Source organism: Xiphophorus couchianus, chromosome 21 (assembly GCF_001444195.1).
Source record: "Xiphophorus couchianus chromosome 21, X_couchianus-1.0, whole genome shotgun sequence".
NCBI classification, from domain to species: Eukaryota; Metazoa; Chordata; class Actinopteri; order Cyprinodontiformes; family Poeciliidae; genus Xiphophorus; species Xiphophorus couchianus.
In genome coordinates, this window is record NC_040248.1 from 16,613,391 (window position 1) to 16,633,951 (window position 20,561).

At 40.7% G+C, this 20,561-nt stretch overlaps 1 protein-coding gene across 1 annotated transcript in view; it reads right to left on the minus strand.

Annotated features, from left to right (window-relative positions):
- Positions 1–32: 32 nt before the first annotated feature.
- bmp6 (bone morphogenetic protein 6) overlaps positions 33–20,561 on the minus strand; it is a 53,158-nt gene continuing 32,629 nt past the window's right edge. Inside the window, exons 3-7 of the mRNA XM_028004583.1 lie at positions 17,634–17,782; positions 17,245–17,442; positions 4,335–4,411; positions 2,507–2,617; positions 33–1,589 (exon numbers count right to left, since the gene is read on the minus strand). Coding sequence (XP_027860384.1) covers positions 1,440–1,589; positions 2,507–2,617; positions 4,335–4,411; positions 17,245–17,442; positions 17,634–17,782 — 685 coding nt within the window. The 3' untranslated portion in view covers positions 33–1,439. The remainder of the gene's footprint in view (positions 1,590–2,506; positions 2,618–4,334; positions 4,412–17,244; positions 17,443–17,633; positions 17,783–20,561) is intronic.

A 20,561-nucleotide genomic window follows, 5' to 3' on the forward strand; every position in this document is an offset into this window, starting at 1 on the left:
TCACAAACGGGCAAAAGCAACAGTTTTATCAGGGTTTTTTTTTCTTTCTTTATAAGCAACACGAGGTCTAAAGAGGTTTTTCAATGGGCCGCATTTGTTCCCTATCCACAAGTTTTGTACGAAAAGAAAAAAAAAAGTGGAAAGTTGTAACATAAGATTTCATAATAAATTTTGCCAAAAACATGTTTGTATTTCTCGCTTTAATGTGGTATTTTCTTTTTCAATAAAAGGTGCAATAAATAAGCTGAAAATGTACACGTATTTACAGGGAAAAAAAACAGTCTTAACAGGATCACAAATGTAAACAGCAGCTTTCCAGAGGTATATAATATTTAAGATAGGTTAGGCACAAAAGGTATTTTGATTGGTACGGATACAAGTTTTTTTTCTCTCTCGTTCAGATATGTTCTTTTAAATATTCCACGTTATTTAAGGCTCACAGTAACGCGCTCAGATGGGAAGACGCTGCAGCTAAATCTGAGCATAATGTCGCTCTCAGGGTTACAGAAGAAAAAAGAACTCGTCATACGGACCGTTTTAGTCTCTGCAAATGTTTTTCCACAATCTCTTGTAAAGGGGTTAGACGTGTTTGTGAGCTTTGCGAGTGCAGCTAAACAGAAATGGCCATTTGTGGCATGTCGGGGGGCGAAGGGGCTGAATTTCTGTCCTTTTTGTAGAAAAACACGAGTTTGGCCACAACATGGATCGGGTTAAACCGGCCCCAGAGAACTGCATGTCAGCCGGAGCCTGGCAAATATTGACACAGAGCGCATTATTTGGAGGAGTGTGCTGCTAAAACAGAATGCGGTCTCTTCGGTTGAGTCCAAATTATATTTTGGGAAAAGTAAATATGGCTTGCGAGGAAAATACAGTAGGAAAAAAAAAAAAAAAAAGGATAAATACGAATGTACTGACAGATGCATCAGTTAGCATTTGCTGTAAAGTTGCAACTGGCCTCGTTTATTCTCGTCTCGATGATGCGGGTTTTGAGTCGGCTGAGCAGGTGTTCGGGTCGGTCGCGGGGAAACTGATCTTTCGTACGCCTCCTCAGATCTGATCCGCTGTGTTTTCCATCGGAGAGGAGATGGGGAATGAAAGCAGCAGTCTGACTAGTCCATCAACAGATCGGTTAGGGCCTCTCAGTGAGGATTGACGCGTCAGGCCTTCTTACGATTCAATAAACACACAATATACATACCAAACACTCTTCTTAGACACACAAAGTCCGTAAAGGTGAAGTCTGGAGTGTGACGCTAACAACGACGCTGTAAATCTCAGTCTGGTGTCGATCTCTGTCCTTGTCGTCGACATGTTAATAGTTTCGGTTTGTGATTATTGAACTAAATGCTGATACCTTCCAGGCTCGAAAAAAAAACAAACAACTGGAGTCCAGCTGAGTTCAGCCATGTCCGTCGGCGCACAACCAGTCCTCACTGGTGTCAGTGGCAGCCACAGGCGCGTACCACCATGTTCTTGTACTTCTTCAGGATGACGTTGGAGTTGTCGTCAAAGAAGAGGACGGAGATGGCGTGGAGCTTGGTGGGGGCGCAGCACGGCTTCGGCACATTCTCCGGGTTCATCAGGTGCACCTGGAGATATGGGAAATGTGACAACACTGTTTGTATTGGAGCAGATCCTTAAACTCACATGTTTTCGCGAGGAGCCTTAGCAAATTCATATGATACTGTTCTGCGACAAAGAGAGACTTCTGGGTGTCAAGTTAATTTTAAAATCAGACAAAGCCAGTTGGCAAATGATTGATGATTTAATTTACTAAAAGATGTGAAAGACCGTAAGCTTTAATACACACGGGTTGCGTTGCAAGACATATCATACCAGAAAGTCAACATCGGTGACAAAAAGGATGGTTTTAGAAGGGAACAGTCAAAGGCTAGACCTACATTAGACTGAAAGCCTGTGGCATGTTTTGAGTATATAAAATTTTTCTCTTTGCCCATTTTAGATGCTTTCACATAGCTTCCCACCCTTTCAGTGTTTTAAATATCCCCACCTTACAACACAAAGTACTGGGGTGTGTGACTCTAAAGTGACACGTCATTTTCAAAATGTTTTCAGAACTAAAATCTGGAAATAGTGACATGCATTTGAATTCAGTGCGTTATTTAACTCCGGCACAGATGCTGCTTCTCTATGAAGTTGAAACATGGAGGTGGAAGCATCATGCTGCGGGAGTGTTTTTTCTTAAGAAAGCACATACATTTTTTATTTTTTTAAAAACACTCAAAGTTTGTAGAATCTTAAACAAAAAAACCAAAACTATTTGTTAACTTGTGACAATGACCCTAAACATGTGGAACGCTTTCGATTTTGTGTGTTAGAATGGCCCAGTCAAAGTCCAGACCTAAATCCAATTGCAAATCTGAGACCAGATTTAAATGTATCAGTCACTTGGTTTCAGTTTTACTGACAACATGGCAACAAAGCATGGATTTAATCTGAAATACACAAATGTACATATGCATCAAGCAGAGTGAGGCAGTCCTACCAGCGTTTGCACGATGGCGTGGTTGGTGGCATTCATGTGTCCATTCAGGGGGAAGGAACATTCTCCATCACAGTAGTTGGCGGCGTAGCCTTCGGGGGCGATGATCCAGTCCTGAAGAGACACATATGAACTTAATTTGCATGTGGCACATCTGTCTCTACTAGCTCTGAGCAGCAATTTAACAAAGAACCCTTAAAGTTTGTTTTAAAGCTATTTGATTGGTGGGAGGCCTTAAAAATGCAAAAGCAACAGTTTCTGCAGTCTTCTAAAAGTTTACAACGTCTCTGAGGACATCTACCATATTACTCAAGGAAGCAATATTTCTCCCCTTTCTTCCTTCCTGTCTGCGCTTCACTGTATCCGCCTGATGAGTTATCAGCATGTTTTAACCTCATTCCGACTTGTTTTCATGTTTTTAGCTTTCCACCACGTCGTTTCTCTTCTTGCATCTCTCTTTTCCCTTCTGTCTCATGGCAACGTGAGTCTTTTTGTTGTTGTTGTTCTAAAACAAGACTGAGATTAACCAAGTATATGTTACGTTGTTGATGTAATGTGCGAGTGCACATTCAGGTGAGTAATTGCTTGCGTTATTCCTCTAGATGTCAGTGGTGTGTCAACAGCTATCGGCATGTTTGAAAAAGATGAGTGGATCTCTGGCCTTTTCTTCCACGGTTTCTCTCTGAACTCCCACACACACACACACACACACACCTGGGGGCTGACATTTGGGTCTGCTCCCACTCGGCTGTGTATATCTGCCTCTCCTGCTAGTTTAATCTGCCTTGTTAGCAGCGGTTTCTTATCACCTTGTGAGAGTGGCCTGCAGTGTTTAACGGGAGCAGACGAAAGCGCCTCCCACACCAGCAGCAGCAACTTATTTCTGCCTTTGTGACTTGAGATGCCTTGTCTGTGGTAGTTGTATGAAGTCTAATAAGTCAAGACTTATCAGAAGCTTTCTCAGTGTTCCACATTTTCTCACATTCAGTTGCACTGGATTCATTCAATTGTATGTTTATCGTCTTGAAATGAATGAATTTATTGAAAAATCCGAAAGCATTTTCGTTTTAGCTTTTTGGAAGGAATGAAATTAATTAACTGGACCATGTTTATTGAACAATGTGACCACACAGCTTCAGAAAAAAGGACAATTCACAAAGTTTTGGCTTATTAGCTTCCAGTATAATGGGTATATTAAATATATCTTCTTCTTTTTGCTATTTTGTCACACATGACACAATGATAACCCGAGGAAAGGAGCATGGCCCAATGTGGAAACGTAGTTTCCTTCTAAAATTAACTGGTTCAGACACCAGCTTACATAAATTCATGGAAAATAACATTTTGACAAAACGTTGTACAAGTATTATTATATGTTGCTTCATATTCAACACACATAATTCAGTGGTGGTTTATGGAACTCTAACTCTAGACATTGCTATTTCACTCCCTGACAAAAATAAACTGATATATGCTGTATATAAGTAAAGAAATAATTGTCAAGAACTTATTTTATACTTCTAACAAAACAAAATAAAAATAAATAAAATAAGATACTACCTGGTTATCCAATTTCATCATTATAATAGCCAAAAGAGCTTTTTGTCTATGACGTTTTCATTATTACAGAAAAACTGTAAAAAATGTTTAGTGATACATCAGATTTTTCTAAGATTTACTTGCTGTGTTTTAAAAAAGATGCAAAATATAATTCATTCTTCCCAATAAAGCAATTTGTCGTTGAGCTGAATTAACAGCCTGTAAAGACTCATTAAAAACAAATGAACTCAACAGCAAGACTTCATCAAAAGTGCTTAAAAAGTAAAGGTACCTGCCAGCCCAGCTCTCTGAAGCTAACATACAGCTCGTGTCTTTTGCACGCCGTCTTCTGATTGCTGCTGTTGTAATCTGGAACAGAAGAACAGAAATCACTAGGAAACATCCTTAAGATCAAACTCAACCACAGTTAAACACATATCATGAGTTTATTATCCGTTTTTCTCAACATATTAGCGCATGGAGACAGCAAAACAGAAAAGACTCCTCCCTCGGTGAATGATGACGTAAAACACAATTAAGTGGAGTGAAAACAAACATCACACTCTCGGCCTGAGAGCAGAAGAAAAACACAACTGGACTCGTGTAATGCTCTGGGTGGAGGAGCCTGTGTGGGCGTGAACCAGAGCTCAGGCACCAGCGCTCATTACGTGCGTTTGTGCGCCGTACGTGCTTCACATTCGTCCCCTGGATGAGGCACTTGAACGCGTGCCTAATTGAATTTTCCGGTGTCAGCCAATGTTTGGCAAAACGCGCAAGTGGCGAGATGGTGACAACTGTGTTTATGGATTCTCCTGCCATGCAGTTTGTCGTTAATCATCTCTGTTCCATTCTGCAGGCGTCGCGCAGGGCAGGTACAGGTTTTTTTTTTGTTTTGTTTCTTGGTTTTTGGAGTTGAAGAGGTCATTGCTGGCAGCGGGAGCCGCGCTGAAGTCAAGATAGTGACACAGACTTTCCGAAGAAGGTTTCAAGGGCTGCCTCTCCGGCTTTTCTGTCTTCTTTCCTGTTGATTTGATTGCTAGGTTTATGATTTCATCGTGAAGCTCTAAAGGGAGGACAGGGAGCAAAAAAACAACCAAAAACAAAAAGAGGCCTTCTGTGATGATGGTTAGGCTTCTGATTCGCATCCAGGATGGAGATGTTGCAGTTTATTATTTTAACTTCAATTTCATCCAAAAGGGTTTGGCTTATTATATTACATTAATTACAACTGGTTATTTAGCTGCTTAGTTACTTGTTATTTTTATTTAACCTTTATTTTAGAAAATCTCATTGAGATTAAAAATCTCCTTTGCAAGGCAATCCTGGACAAGACTAGCAGCGGCACACAGAGGATACAGAAAATTCACACACAAAAAAAATTTATAAAAATTAACAACATTGCAAAAACGTTAATTAAAAGATTCCTCAGTTAAAACATTTACAAATTTCCTTTTCAAAAATCAGTAAGAAGAGCCTTAAAATCATTTAGAGACAAAAAGTCCTTTTAGATTCATGTATTTCTGCAACTGGTTCCAAGAAGATGGAGCAGAAAACCAAAAACATTTCTGTCCAAGTTCAGTTCGTATTTTAGTAATAGAATGATAATTGTGTTATTATTAGTAAAATTGTGCAGCTGCTCAAGCATCCATAGCCTATACCCACTTGACTTCGTCAAATGGAGACTGTTCGAAAGCAGTCACTGTTTGAGCTGCAAGCTAGACCGTAGACAGGTCAATAATCCATCATAGGGCAATACAGAAGCTCACCTGTTTAAGGAAACCAATTAACTCAACAGTCATGTTTCTGAGCCGTCTGAGAAAATTGGAGTACCCAGAGAGAAGCCATGCATGCACAGAGAGAACATGCAGCTTCCATGCAGAAAGTCCATAGGCCAGGATTCCAACCCAAGTCCTTCTTGCTACTAAATATGCAGCAGTGCAACCTTATTGAAACTGTTTCTTTTGTTTTTTTATTATATATATATATATATATATATATATACAGTATATATACTTCTGTTGCTATCAGTTACATGATTATATATTGATTACAGCTGATTAAATGTTTCAATAACACATTTTATTATCATTCTTGTTAGATTTGACGACTCTTGAATCCAAGAGTACTCTGTAATTTGGCCATTTTGTGCGATAAAAGAACTGTGTGCATAAAAAGTTTGATTAATTTTTTTTATTTTTTTTTATTAGAGCAAAATATAAAAGCTCTCCATGTAAGGAGGTGGCTTTTTTTATTTTTATCCTCCAAAGTTTTCCCCTGAGTGCGTCTGTCAGAGGAGGCATGAGTCAGAGGCCAGTCTGAGATTTGTCACTCAGTCACAGCCACCCATCCACTCAGCTCACCAACTTGTCAGCCTTGTTTGGTCAGCTGGAGTTGCAAGGAGACACACACACACACACACACACACACACACACACACACACACACACACACACACACACACACACACACACACACACACACAAGTTCGCACGCACAGGCAGACAGTGTAAACAAACACGCTTCAGTTATGGAAGGGTCATTGATTTTGGTTCTTTACGTCTCAGTGTCCATCATTCATGAGCAGTGGCATTTGGAAAACAAACAGTAACACACACCCCCCCCACACACACACACACACACACGTATAAATGAACCAAAGTTTATGTGTTTGATGTCAATGGACAAGGCTACTCAGCTACTCACTGAAGATTTGTAATTTAAATTCACCAGAGCCGGTTGCGTTCAGATTTCATCATCAGTTAGATGTCACTTCTCACAGTTCTGCCCAGACCTAAGAGTTTTAGCTCGCCTTATGAAGTTGGATTTATGACTGTTCATCTGAGACTGTAAGAATAAAGACCCTACATGTCGTTCGTATGGTGTCATCCAGATGAGATTTTTCCTTCCTTTCCATTTTTTTTTTTTCAGTGCATTCATATCAGCCATGTTTAGTTCGCTTTAATCAAACTCTAGCTAGAAAGTCCAGTTTATTAAGGGAGCCATAAATGCGCAAATTCTGATGCAAACCAAAAAGAATATTCTGGTTCGGTTGAAGTGAACTCTGGCGAATGCTAAGTGGTCTAGAGGCCGCTCCAAAGGCAGGGAGCGGACGATAGCGCAGGGCATTCTGGGTAAATGCAACCAAAATAAACAAGTGTCTGTCTCACTTTCAACTTTTTACCAAAGACAAAAAAATAAATAAAATCCTACACACGACTAAAATCTGACGCTACTCCATTTTAGTTTAAGCTTTGTTGAACTCAGTGTTTTCTTCTTCAAAGGTGTTTGCCTTGTTTCCTTCAGTGGCTCTTGGTGCAGCGCCACCACAGGCGAGGGGAGGAACAGGTTTTTGTTGACGGGTTTGGATTATTTGAAACAGTGCAGTGTGAAAGCAAACCAAAGTGTAACAAAAGTTGTCATTTTTATCCGCAATCGAACCGAGTCAACCGGACTATCAAGTGTGAAAACATCCTTCAGCAAACTCTGGGTGTCGTTTCTGTGGCTGAGTCCACTCTATCAGAGGCAGGAAGCCGAAGGTGAGACAGCGTGAGGCAGAGAGTGCTGCGGTGGGGTCAAAGGGCCGACTGTAAGCGTCGGATACAGTCAGGTGTTTCCCTAGTTTATGGTTCCTTCCTTTCCAATAGGAAGGGCCGTTCACTGGCTGTGGGCTGAAGTGGAAATAGGGAGTTTACTGTAGCTGTATGGGTCCGTGCTGTCAGTCATGTTCCTGCATGCGTGGCTAAATGTTTATCGGCAATAAAACCTAGGGTCAAGTGTTGGTCCTGCCTCCCTGCGGACCGGGTGACCTTTCAGCATCGTCAGCAGCAGAGAGTACATGGATTTAACAGCTTTACTGCAGGAAAGCGTCCACACACCAAGCCACAGGCTGGTCCTGGATCTGAAATATGACTGTTTTTCCTATAAATATTCAAGCGAAAAGTCCACTCTGGCTTTGCATTGTTAGGAACAGTTCTGGTGCGTAGCCTGTTTATATACAGGAAACATCCAAGGACAGAGGAAAAACTCAGCTGAAGGGACAAGACCGACTGGCTGAGAAACTTGGCTGACCTGATTAGAACTTGAGGTGGCATTTATAGAGAATGAAATAACACATGGCGATAGCGACATACCCCCACTCAGTTCTGAGATATTATGGGAAAAGTTGATTTACAGATTCAGGACCTTGAAAAAGTATTCATCTCTTCTAAACGTCTGCCCAGTTTTCTTTTCACGTTGCAATCACAACGTCTATAGATTACAAACTACCGCGTTATTGTGGATCGAGAGCGACATGAGTAAAAATCTGGATAGGTTGGCGTGCATTCGTATTTAGCCTCCTTTACTCTAATATCCCTAAATAAAATCAAGTAAAACTCCCGTCAGAAGTCACCTAATTAGTAAATTCACTTGTGCGTAATTTATTCTCAGAATAAATCCAGCCTTCAGGGTTCAGTAGAGAAATGTAGAGAGCAAACATAATCATGAATATCAGTGAATACAGTAGGCACATTAAAACATCAATGGAGAAAAAAAGCAAGGAAAAAAACCTTGGTGACTCTGGGGGAGCTGCAGAGATCCATCCACAGGTTAGTTAGGAAAATCTGTAGACATGAAATCTAATCAAATCAAGAAATCTGACTTTGACATAAAAGTGACAAGTTTGCTGAAATATTGAAATATCTTCACAAACCTGACCACCAAAAGTAAATCATCTATCCTGATGATTAACATTTTTTGAAGGGCAATTTTGACTTTGAGACTTTATAACACACAATTCATGTAAGGTTTTGGTTGTGTGTGATTTTTATCTTTGTTTTAATTAATGTTTTTGGTCATTTAATTATTTTAGATATTTAAAGTATAGTATCTTCTAGTTCCATTGTTGAGTGTCTTTCTTTTTCTTTTTTACAAAATTTAAGTTTATTGATTCACAGGGTAAATTATTAATTATTAATTATTATTATTATTATTATTATACTCGAAAATGGTCTCAAAACAGCAATAATTTCAAGAACAATTTATCATCCAGCAAAATTTGTTACAGGTCTAACCATAAGTGAAGGTAACACGGTCATAATGTGAAAAGAGTAATCTGGTTAGGTGAGACTAATGTAGCAAAACGTTAAAGTTAATACATTTGCAATTATAAATTACAGTATAATGTAGCATCATCCATGAGGGCATTAACAATTAAATATCTGTGCACATCTCCTGGCTTCTGCATGCAACACACAATATGTGGTGGATTAAAATCTTGTAAAAATATTCACTACCTCAAAGTGCACATAGCCATGTCATACACACACTTTCACACAGACCCCCTACTACTCCTTCATCCAGGTCTGCTTTATGATGCATGACATTCAGCTTCGGGTCAAATCACAGCCAAGGGTGGAGGGTGGATGAAGCTGTTCGGCTGCCTGCACACTCATCAGGCTCCAACAGCAGACGCTACTTAATAAGAAGAAACACGAGGCTGCCGCAGCAGCGACTTACATGACAAGGTTTGGAAATATTGTGTAATGACCTAAATCGATGTTTAGTCTCTGTGTATTACAGAAAACCAAACTGACGTGACAGGCTTTACGCAAAATGGAAATGTGTCCCTCTTATCGGTGAATCGGTACAAACTCCAAAGAAAAACATTTGTTTTTATGCAAAAAAAAAAATAAATAGCAGCATATAATGACAATCTTTAACTTATATTTCTTTGATCCTAAAAAGAGAGTTTACAATTTTACAAACAACACCAGAGGTGGTTGTACTTCAGAGTAAGCAGCCTACTATTTTTTTTTTTTTCTTACAGATTCACAGATTTTTCCTTGCACCTCCTGGCCTTCAAAGTCCTCAGTATTTACAGTCTGTGGGGCTCTTTAAGAGGAATAAAGCTGATATTTACTGTGGGCTTTCATTGAGGGTAAAAGCCCAGATTTGTGGTGCCCATAAACCACATCGCCCCTTCCTGCTTGTAAAAATTTAATGCCACACAGCTACTGCTGAGCTCTGGCTCCCATGAGGCCTCCATTCATTTCTTTTTCCTTTCCTCGACAGAGGAGAGACGGCACAGAAGAAGATGAAAGGATGGACTACCTATTTTATGCTATATTATATCAACATTGGTCATTCATGAATTCACTACACGCTTACAAAAAAAAAAGATTAGTTCCAATACAGTTCATTAGATATTAAGATATCATTTTATTTTCATCTTCTACACATCAGTCGTACCCAACAGTAAATCACACATATATATTACATTGATTAAAGAAATCGTGTAAAAGATTTTCTGTTCAAAAAATACATTATACATTAGAATTCCGGATTTGCTAAGTCCAAAGCTCTTATTTTGTTACAAAATTATTCAAATTACTGACCAATTTAGATTTAAAATAATTTCCGATCAACCAAGAAGTTTGTGATAACAAAAATGCAACAGGCATCTCTAAAACGAAAATGATGTAAAAGGAGTATCAGTGTTGGGGAGGAAGAGCATATGTATCTGTTTTTATTTATATTTCACTTAAAAACTGGACGTTGAAACCCTTTTTCAAATTATTGACCAGATTTCCAGTCAGAGGAAACGTTTGCGTAAAATTAGATGCATTTACATTCATTTTTCATGATGCATGTGAATAATTTGGGCAACTAGATGTTCATTAGAGTTTTTTTAAATTAATACATTTGTTTGACATCGCAACAACTTTGTGGTGCAGAAGCAAATCTGTCATGTTGTTCTGTTTGCTGTTTCTTTTTCATCAACAAGTTTGGAGATAATAAAGGAAATCCACTATATTTATTTCTTGTGATACATGATATATTCTACAAATACAATGTTGCAGTTTAAACTTGCAAGTGTTGTGTGTTGTGTTTACGTTACCTCCATGAACTGTAAATCTGCTGTCACAGTTAATGAAATACACTAACGCAGGCCTTATGTTCATCAAGTTTCCTAAAGTTACATTTGAGAGATGGTTCAATTTTCAGCATCTAAATAAACTGAACTGAACTGGCAGACCTGTAAATAATCATAATGGACGCCCAGTGCCAAGCCAAGCATTTGCAAATATTACTAATAGGCTTTTTAAAAGACTAAACATAAACCATAGTTTCTTGTTCTTCCTGATTTGGAGTCAGGCTAAATATTTGAACTTCCTGTTAAAAAAAAAAAAGAAGGATTTCCTTTAACAAAATGGCAAAGTGAATACAAACTGGCATATTGGAGCAGCTTGCCTACCTGTGTTTAACTCAAACATCCTGCTAGACCAACATGACTCCAGAACTCCGTACTAAAAACCCAATTTTCATTGAATCCTTTGAGAAGGGGCAGCGGCTGTTAGTTCCCACCCTGCGTGTTGAATAGCAGAGGAAACACAGAAAGCTTCCTCAAAGCGGGACTCTTGATAAAACTGTAAACCGATATTAACCTGCCTCCACAAGGCCTGCCATTCATAACCACCCATACGCTTTCGCCGTGCCGCCTTCGGGGCGGAAAAAAGCTGTAAATTATATTTATCGCAAGCTGTTCCCGAAAATAGAAGATTCACGGGGTGACGTTTCAGACGGTGTAGCCGCAGTGTTAGCTTTAGTGACATAAAAGGTTAGTTCAGCCAGAGAAGGACACCGCACTTTAGAAACTGGGTCAGAGAAATGCCCAGTTCAAGAAAGCCCAAAGTTCTGTTCAGCTCACATGACTTCCTGCAGACAAGCAGGACAGTCACTGCTGTCTCTGATGTTCCTTTCCCCCCACCCCTCTCTCTCCCAATCCCTTCAACCTTTTTACTGACGTTTATCTTTCTTCCTGTCTTTCATCACAGAGGTTATTAAACCCTGCGATGGAGCTCCGCCATGTCTAATTACTCTAACGGTAAACAAAAAGAGCTCGGGTGGGGACGGAGTGGGGAAAGGCGGAGGAGGGAGAGGAGAGGAGTGACAGATGAAAAAACACAGCTGGCTGAGCGCCGTGTTATTATAATTCTTTAAGCGATACTGTTAGCTTGGTCAGTCTTTTAGCTGCGCAGCTAATGACTAGCTACACCTAATTACAGGCTGCCAGGGCTGTGCCGGGACGCGGTATTCCTTCCCCGGATGGTTGTTAACCTCCCCCGCAGCTAGGAGCCAAGGGCCCAACCCGACTCCCATTACCTCCCCGGCCCTCTGCACCCACTAACTGCCAAATTAGCTTTAAAGGTGTTGGTATTGTTCTCCTGGCGCGGTACACGAGAGCTTTTGGTCCAATAATAATAATAATTCAGGAGGATGTTTTCAAAAAGAGAATAAACATGCAAATTTGTCCAAATAATCACGTATGGTGTGTGTTTTCAGGCGAAAATGGAGCAAAAAAAAAAAATGATTTATTACACTTTTGATCACGGCAATATTTCAAAACTAATGTTGCAGAAATTTATTTGGCTAATTCAACCCTCTTCAGTCATCTGGAAGATATTTGATCTCACGTGTTGTTTTACGTCCAACACATTGAAACTATGAACATGGGAAAAGAGAGGTCAAAAACCTCAGAAGCATTTCAGTTTAGGTAATCAAACTTTCTGATGAACAGCCTGTTTTGGTAGTCTGAAGGGACTGAGTGAAGTTTTAGATTTTCTAATAAAACAAAGGTCAAATTAAGAAGTAAGTTAAGAAAGAAAAAATCTAAGAAGTGTGACAAGCAGTTCTGTTCAGTCCCTCTGAGTCCACAACCAGGAAACACCTATTTCTGCAATCACTAATGCAAATCTTTTGGGTCATATTTATACCAGTTCTTCACACCTGGAAGCAACTTTTTTTTTCTTTTCTTATTTTTTTTGCCAATTCTGCAAAACAGCTGAAGTTCAGTCAAACTGTAGGTAGAACATCTGTAAACATCAATGTTCAAGTCTTACAACAAATTCTCGATTGCATTTTGTTTAGGACTTCTAACACATGAATAAGTTTCACTCTAGGTTTCTCTTTAAGTTCAGGGACCACATAGCAGGCAAACCTCAACATCATCTTTGAAGTCTTTTGCTGTCTTTTTTTACCTAAACGGACCTACAAGTTTCACTCTACACAAGCAAGATATTAAAATAACTCCTGTGAGTTAAGATGCCCAACAATCACAAAGGATAACCCAGCTTGACTGGTTTTAGTAGCTCCTTATGTTACCATCAACCTGCTGTTTGTTCCTGCTGAAGAAAAGCATTTCCACAGCATGATGCGACGTCCACCATGTTTTATGCTAGGGATGGTGATAAACAAGATGGTGTGTAGTGTTTGTTTTTCTGCCACACTTTGTGTTTTTGCATGCGAGTCTGAAAGTTATATTTAAATCTCCTCTGACCGGAGTTCACAAGCGGGATTACAATCTTTAGCCGGCTTTGGTTGCAGTGGATTTCATTTAGTGGCATCAACGTAGAGGGGGGGGGAAATGCACAGTTTGGAATTTAGTAAAAAAGATGCGAGTACTGTGTACCATTTTCCTTCCACTCCACAACCATATGGAGCAATAAAACTGGATTGTGCAAGAGGGTAATTAAGTAAAACGAGATGCAGAATAAAACTCAGATATTTTAATCACACGGGTCAAGAATTTGCGCTTTAGGTAGAAGAGGATGTTGTTTTTAGAAAACACGGCATGCTGAAGTTTTCAAAGGCATCTGAACGGACGCTTGTGTGGACGCTAGCAGTTAAAAACAAACAAAATGCTTCCTCCTGACCTTGGAAATGGACTGAATTCTAGGTGAAATATTCCCTTTTACTGTGTCCTGAACTGACGCGCTGCAGCGCCGTGCCAAACATTCAGCTGTTTCCCCCGTCCAATTCAAACTTCTCCTCATCTCAGGAGTGAGTGATGCGATATTGAAACCATATGCCAGCCAGAATTCCTCATGGATCCTCCTATCCCGTCCGATCCCAGAACTCCTCTTCTAGCCTTGGACGCATGGCTGTCACAGGGGAGGCGACGGAGAGAGGGTGGGGGGGTGCGCTCCCAACTTCCTGTGCAGGATCTAAATATTTACACTCCCAGTCGTGCCGAGTGGCGAGTGCAGCGAGCTCTTGATGTTTTGGGTTATGTAAAGTGCATTTAACCGATTGTCGTCATTGGAGAATTTCTTTGAACAGATTTGCTTTTCTCAGATATTCCTCATCCTCCTGATGCAAAAACAGGGAAGCAAAAGCAGACTGTGGGTTTCTGTTTGCTTACGAAACCTGAAATGAGTTTTTCTTGAAGTCACTCTGACATGAAAGCGAAGGTGACAGCCTGGCAGAGGAGGACATGAAGTTGCGCAACAAACCACGAGTTCAAAGCGGTGCCATCTTAAGACTCCGCCGTTCCTGCTCAGTGAAAAACCTGCAAGTTCAAGCTTCCACCTGGTTGTTTTCTGCATTAGTTCGGTCTTTGGAGGAAGCCACCGAAGATGCTCTGGACAAACAGAAGACGGCGCCAAACAAACTATTCGCAGAGAGCAACAGTGAAGCACAAAGCCAACCTGTCCCACAAATACATCTGTTTACCGTGCAGATGTTAGAGTCATTAAACAGAGCCGGCGAAGCGGGGGTAAATTGCTTCCCAGGTAGCCGGCCAGAAGGTTCTATTTGCAGCGCCCTGGTCAGAGCTGGGTTTTGGCACCAGGCGGCAAAAAAGCGATTCAGCTTTTTGGGTATGGACACTTAACCGTTTATGGTCTCATCATTAGCTTCAATTCTCAGCTCAGTGGATGACGTCAAACAGCTTCAGCTCCTATGAGAAGCACAATTGTGCTTTGCTGATCAAACTGTAGTTAGGAGCTCAAACAGGTGTACTTATTTTAGTCTGTCTTTGAAACAAAAGTTTTCTCATGGCTCCCCTCATGGGTTATAACCTAACCCTGATTTAAAGCCACATTGGGCAGTTTTTACGTTACCTTTTTTGTTTTTTACATATTTGTTCAAACTGTCACAATGTTGTGAAAGTATGTTATGAGACAGACAACCTGTGAAAAGATCAAGCTCTTTCACCTCTCCTCAGTGCTAATATTGCACTTGTCAAGAACAACCAATCAGAACCAGTGTCTTAGCGCAGTCAATCATAGTCATGTACATGCTGCTAAATGTGCTAATGGCGGAGAAACAACTTAACTTTTCAGGAAAACTGTTTATCTGCCATCATCTGTTGCCATGCCAACTAGCCTGAGCATTCATGGCAGGCTCTGAAATCAAAAATAAGCTGTAGCGTATAGCAGGTGGAGGTTGTGACCAGTGCATGATTGACAGCGCTAAGACCCTCCTCCTGGCTCTCATTGGTTGCTTCTGACCGAATGATGCATTTCTGTAGTTAGCGCCGGGAGAGGGCAGAGATACCTTTTTTTTTGTTTTTCAAAAGTTTATCTCCCTCATATTATTTTGTCATAACATAGTGACAGTTTTAACAATTATGCAAAAACGATATATTTTTTATAAAAGTTATATACTGCAGCTCATGACTTTATCCATGACCTGTTTGCTGTGAATCCACCACAGATGGTCTATCAAAGGAAACAGACTAAAATGCAAAGAGCTTTTAAACTGAAAGTGTGTGAACATTTTGTAAGGTACTATATATGATAGCACTGTATGTGTAGAAATCTGCTTGCCATCTATTTAAAGTACAATTGTTGATTTCCGTCAGACATGATTTCACCGAAGGTTTTAAGAAATCTCATCAGAAATGAAAAATTTTTAAAAAATTAGCATGATTTTTCTGACCACGTTCTAGTCCCCAAAGAGAATGGTCACTATTACACATCTAAGTTATGTCTTGAACTAGTCTGTGATTTCGTTTTCTGACTAGTTTAAGAAATGAGCATCTATTTTTTGCATCAAATAAAAACAAAATAACATGTCTCCAGTGGGAAATTACATATTTGCTTAGTGGAGCTAATGGGATATTCTGCCAGAGCGACAGTTCCCCGTGTCCTGCTGCTCCGATCCAGTTTGCGTCGCCGTGGTTTGTGAGTCGCGTTATGACTCACGATCAAACCGATATTCCCATCAAGCGCCAGCGCCACTCACGCAATAAGCCCTCGCAGTAGCAGCTTAGCTTTAAGCGCCATCGAGTTGGGCCACAATTGCTCAGCAGGTGAAAGGTGGGCGGGTTACGGTTTGATTTAATTTGAAACGCTCGCAAAGCTAATCAGATGAGGATTATCCTTCCTCATTACATCATCCGGTAAGCTGCTTGAGGAGCGAACTGCAGTGGAGTTTAAAGATGAGGTCACCTGTCAAGACAGACCACTGAATATTTAGCAGCTCTGTTCAAAATGAATACTCCCTTTATAATAGACCGAGGTCAAAGTGCCCTGCAAGAGGATGCATGGAGATTTTTTTTTTTTTTTTGCATTTTTGTCACATCACAACCACAAACTCTTGTAGGAATTTCGAGAATCTTTTTTTTTTTTTGTCTCTACTGAATTTCATGTGATTTTAGTATTTGTCCTGATGCTGAAATGGCTGCATGCCATTATTGTTTGTATTTTCTTTTGTTATGTTGACCAGAGAGCTGCGAGCCAAACTGCCCTTTGGCTCGCAGAATAAATAATGTTGCTTGACTGGATTGGATTTGATTTCTTCCTTGGGTTTCCAGCTAGACTAGCATTTGGTTGCTCCGGGCTGTATTTAAAGGTATCAGACTGAACAGGGCCACGTTTTTCTGGTTTTTATTTATGTTTTTATTTTTTTTTTAAATTTTGGAAAAAAACGGGCGTCGTACCCACCATGACTATGTGCAACTTTGTGTTTTTCTACCACCTAAAAGGCCAGTAGAACGGCCGTTTAACGTGGATGTTAAACGTCTGTTTTACAAGACACCCTGCACTCTGAAAACCAAAAATGCTTCCCTTCCCGTCAAGCGCAAACAGTTGTCATAAACATGCAACTTTTCTGACACTTAATTCTGAGTCCAAACCCTCCCAGCAACAGAAATCACCTTCATAAATCACGAAGGAGGCTGAATATTCAATCTCCTTCTATCCTTATGGGGAAGCTGCAGGGAAAATAAATCCCGCACATCATCCCTGAGCTACAGTTTCCGTCTAATAGTGGCTGATTACAAAGAGATCCTGTGCAGGTTGGGTCCAATTTATCAAGTACTTCTAAAGGAAATACCTTAACCAGACAAACCGTGTGCAGGCTGGACATAATTCATGCATCTATGGAGGTAACGTATTCACCGGCCACTCTGAGGTCGGTTAAGGTTTCAGCACACTGACCTGTTTGGCCCGACCCTCTGGATGCCTCTTGCGGTTGTGTGGAGCGGTTGCGATTCTGGTGCCGCCGTTTCCCGCCGGCGGAGCGGGCGGAGCGGATGTGGACCTCGCTGACCTTAAAGAACGCCACCATGAAAGGCTGCTTCTCCAGCGCGCCATCTCGTCCTACGAGTCCCGCGTCTTTACAGCTGATGGTCTGCCCTGCTTGGGGAAACAGGCAACTCTTAGATAAGCATCACAGCCCGGTTTGGCTCGTTCTGACTGTTTTATGATCCGTTTTTTGTTCCGTGTTGTCAAAAGGAAGTGAGTTATTTAAACTGATGAATATACACTGAAATCTATAAACCGATCTAGAACAAAACATCGATTTGAAACCAGGCTGAGTTTCTCACCGCTACTGGTCTCCACGCTGACCTGCAGGCCCAGGTTATGCACTGGACTCATCACCCACAGGTTGCTGGTCGCCGTGATGTCAAACTCCAGCCATCCTTCCTCGGATGCCCAAAGCCGCCGGGACTCCAGCAGGAACAGATCCGCCTCTCTAAGGCAAACAAAACAGCCAGAACTTCTAAAAAACAGGCGTCGCACATACACAGGTGCAGTCGAGTTGAGTTGGAGTTAAACTGTCTTGTTCAGTTTATTATTGTTTTTATAAGTTTCTGTATGTTTTTAAGGTCAAATCTCCCTTTAAAAAGGATTTTTATCTCAAGACATCATGTACAAACTGACTTCAAATTTAATGTTTAGCTCCATCAATTCAAATTTGAGGTTTTGAATGAAATTTTTTCTCATGGAAAAGAACCTAAATATTGGACATCAGTGAGGTCAGATTCTCTCTGCCACTTTCTGTGAGTCATGCACGCTAAAATCACCTACAACATTTTTCTGTGCGAAGGAGTCAAGCGGAATGTGTCGAACGCGGGAGAGAAGTGTGACTCGTTAATGAGAAGCGAGAACTGAGGAGGCGCAAGGAAAAGGCAGAGAGTGGATGATAAGAGGGCCCCGTCCTCCCACCGTCCCATTAGAGATGGTAATAACACAGCGGAGAGCCCGTGGGACCGTCCTCCCAGAGACGACATCAAAGCTCTGCAATCATCCAGGTGTTCGCAGAATGCCCCTGCAGTCATGTCTCTGCGGCCCCGCTTTATTGGTCTGTAATGAGAGCGTTTCTGACAGCCTCCGCACGAAACCCCCTGCACGCAAGTCGCTCCAGCTGGGCCAGGACGCCGACGCTTCACACGGCGATCATGTGACGAAAAAAGATCTCCACCTGAGATCCAGTGAAACTTTTTATCACTGACTTCTTACACAAACTGGAACCTATAATTAACTGAGGTTTTGTTGTTTGTTTGTTTTTTCCTTTTAGGATTTGGGGTGAGTGACATGAACTTATCGGAATATTTTGTGGTCGTATTGTGATAACGACAGCGACAATAAGAACTGTTTATTGCTTAATTTTTAGGTAACTGTGTGGCTGTGACGACATGGCACACAAACACAAATGCTGATCTTGAAAACCATTTGCATTTGCTATGCTCTACTAATAAAGGAGGATGATCTGTATCACTAAACTGCACACAGTGACTACTGCATTCAATCATATTTATTGCTATTTTCATTGTAGAGAAAATAGTAAATCTAACAATCCCAAAAATACAGACAGTTTTGGAGGATTTTAAGCACCATTTAATTGGAATTGATCAGAACGATAAATCGGAATTCATTTCATGATGAGATAGTCATCATGAGAAATTATAAACAATACGATAAATGTCCACCCCTAGTTTGAAACTGCTTCTTTAAATAGATCTTGTTGGTTGCTTTGCTTATCTTTATATGCGAAGTAGAAGAATTTCCTGGTCCTTTACAAAAAAGGCAGATTTGTAAAAGTAATAAACCAAAATGTGAGTAGCGTTTCTTGGAATAGAAGTACATTTTTCAGCATTAATTTCATTTTTAAAAAGTTATATAATTATTTTCAAAGATAAATATAAGTTAAGTGCCCTATGATTGGTAAAAAAAAAAAAATGCTGATTAGCGGTCAGCAGTTGGGAGTAGCCTGCCTTTTCTCATGTCAGCTCTGCCACATTTTTGGCATTGTAATCTCTCGCATTCCTGGCCTGCTGCTCAAGAAGCCAATCGAATGAAAAGAACAAAGGGCGTCAAGCTAATTAAACACTCTATCATTACAGCTCAGAGCCAAAACGGGAGTCAGGGCCACGGGAAAAGTTAATAGGCTTCCTGCAGATTTGGCGATTGCAAAGTTTCAGTTTAACGTGGAAAATTAGGAGAGGGGGGGGAAAGGACCTTAAAGCTAAAGATCTTTTACTTTTATTTCACTTAAGCCCCAACTTGGTAACTCAACAACATCTTAAGAGAAAAAATTAATTTAAGAATGTGAAATTTAAGTAGTTGTCTGTTCAACTGCCATGTTTTAACAACAACGAGTGGTAAGCTTTAATTCTCCTTAAAATGCAGATGTATGAGCCTTACGGATTGAACACATTAAGGAGATATTGAGCGCTAAAGCCACCCAGCTCAAGGTGTCTTACTACATCAATTCTCCATTCCTCAAGAGCCTGCTAAAGCGAAGCGACTGAGAATAAGTTGAAGTATATCAGAAACTCTCTTTACGTTGTTTGTCAGGGAGCAGACTTCCTGAAACACCAAACCCATTCAGAGGCGTTGTTTATCTGCCCTGCAGAGGTAAGGTAAATGTTTGAGGTATATCAGCTGTGGTTATCTAGAAGATGGGACTCTTTTAAAGCTGAAGTTATTTCTGCCAAAAGGGGGGTAGGGGCTTGTTCAGCTTTGCATTATAAGCATGGGATGAAGCGATGGACACCAAAAAGGAAAGCAGAACGCTGGTTTCTAAGCAGCAGGAGTTTCACAGCAAAAAATTAGTTTCAGTGGAAAACTGCATCCCTTCTGGAAAACTTTGCATCTATGGGTTCACAGTCTCAGCTGTCGTTCTATGAAGATGTCAGAGGATTGTTGGAGGACATTAGTGAACAGCAGCATCATGAAGACCAAGGAACACGGCAGATGAGTGAGGGATGATCAAGTTGAGAAGTTCAAGGAAAGCTTCAAACATCTCACACAGCTCTGTTAAATCCATCATCCAAAAACGTAAATCTGCGAACCCACCAACATGTGGAAGTCTATCTACACTCTCGGATCGGACAACAAGAGAACCAGAGAAGCAGCCAAACGGCCCATTATAACTGTGGAGGAGCTCAGGTGTTATGGCCTGTTGACAGTACAGCTATTAGCACTCCACAAATCTGGCCTTTATGGAATAAAAAGGAAGCTATAGCTGA